Source organism: Rhagoletis pomonella, unplaced genomic scaffold, assembly GCF_013731165.1.
Source record: "Rhagoletis pomonella isolate Grant_MI unplaced genomic scaffold, Rhpom_1.0 Rhpom_scaffold_00001, whole genome shotgun sequence".
NCBI classification, from domain to species: Eukaryota; Metazoa; Arthropoda; class Insecta; order Diptera; family Tephritidae; genus Rhagoletis; species Rhagoletis pomonella.
This window is the reverse complement of record NW_023458555.1, coordinates 6488849-6490449: the sequence shown is the minus strand read 5'-3', so window position 1 is coordinate 6490449 and position 1601 is coordinate 6488849. Positions and strand designations below refer to the sequence as shown.

Sequence of the window (1601 nt, the reverse complement as noted above, 5' to 3'; positions counted from 1 at the left end):
GGCGGCGACTATCGCTTTTCGGAAGGCGTTAATCAAGACTTTTTTAGTGTATTCGCAATCTATTTTCCCAGTGTGACAGGCATACAAGCTGGTGCAAACATTTGCGGTGACTTAAAGGATCCTGGTGCGGCTATACCCAAAGGAACATTTTGGGCGCTCATGATTTCCATGTTTTCATATGCTGTGTTCGTATTGTTCGCGGGCGGGGCAGCTGCGCGTGATGCTTCTGGCAATGTTGCAGACTTAATTAACGGTACATTGATCAGTTCGGAGTTGCCGTGCAAGGTGAACTTGGTAAGTGCCTAAAAGTATGTATGTATGTATGTGATAAGTGTATTTTTTCTGCTATACTTAGTAGTATCACGTGTGCTTATAGTGAAACCTCGATATTACGAAGTTCAAGTGTATGAACAAATATTTCGTTGCATTTTTAGTAGTTTCATTATACTGCAGGGACGCTAAAATTACAGAAAAAACGTCGAGACACACAAAACTTAATTTTTGGTCTTAGATTACGGATCTGTATACCGCTTTTCTAGATCAGGTAATTTTCAGATATTTCAATTTTACGTTTGCATTGCGAATGAAAAAAATTCAAATTTTGACATGGAAAATGTTACTCATACGCCATGTTGACGAAATTGTGCTTGGTGACTTTAATGCCAGCGTATGCAAAGAATGCTTTTTTTTAGTCCTACTGTGGGAAACTTCAGCCCTTCACAAGCACAATGCCGACAATGCAGAGAGACTGGTCGACTTTACCGCGGCATGGAATATGCTATGTAGTACTAGACACGGAGAGAAAATATCATTCGAGCGTTCTTCATACCGAGCCGCTAACATCGGCTCGAATCACAACTTGGTTATAGCTGAAGTCACAATTGCCAGTCGATAAATGAATGCTTAAACAAGTAAATAATTTCCTGGATAAATGTAAATGAGCAATGGAATTATATCTCTCTATCTCTTTGTACCGCTGCGAAAGAGGTGATTGGCTCCTTCCGCCCACGCAGCATAACGAATGGCAGAAAATAAGGCAGCTATCCAATGGTCTCAAGACCGGAGCTGCTAACTGCAGAAACGAATATGGAAATCTGGACGTCCGATACATGAAAGCTACACTTCTCAACCTCTTCTTTTGAATGTCGACACCAGTAGCGTATTGAACGAAGACGAACCCAGCGTCTACGATGTCATGTCTATATTTGGTATCGCCTTAAACCAGCGATGGGCAGAGAGAGCTTTTACTCTGCGTGCGTCTATACAAAGTGTATAGAAAGCTTAAAAGAGCTTTGCCCGCGGGCAAGGCGTTGCCCATCACCGCCTTAATCGAATGAGACGTTCAGGCAGGTTCTGCAAGTCACTTCCGAGTGAATTTCAATCCCAGCCGATTTGAATTCAAATCTCAGATTTCATTGAAATTCTCTCGGGAGTGAATTGCAGAATCTGCTTGATTAAGCACAATTGAAGCGACGAAAATATAAATACGGAAGACATTTTAGCATTCATTGGCTATTTCCCTTTGGTTTATTTAATGTTTATTACTTTTTTATCAAAGTGTAGCCTGTTATCTAACAAAAACCATTTAAGTAGAAATTTCA

General features: G+C 40.8%; 1 protein-coding gene across 1 annotated transcript in view; it reads left to right on the top strand.

Moving 5' to 3' along the window:
- LOC118737273 (bumetanide-sensitive sodium-(potassium)-chloride cotransporter) overlaps positions 1-1601 on the top strand; it is a 27209-nt gene that overhangs the window by 21114 nt on the left and 4494 nt on the right. The window contains exon 6 of the mRNA XM_036467681.1: positions 26-294. Within this exon, the coding sequence (XP_036323574.1) occupies positions 26-294 (269 nt within the window). The remainder of the gene's footprint in view (positions 1-25; positions 295-1601) is intronic.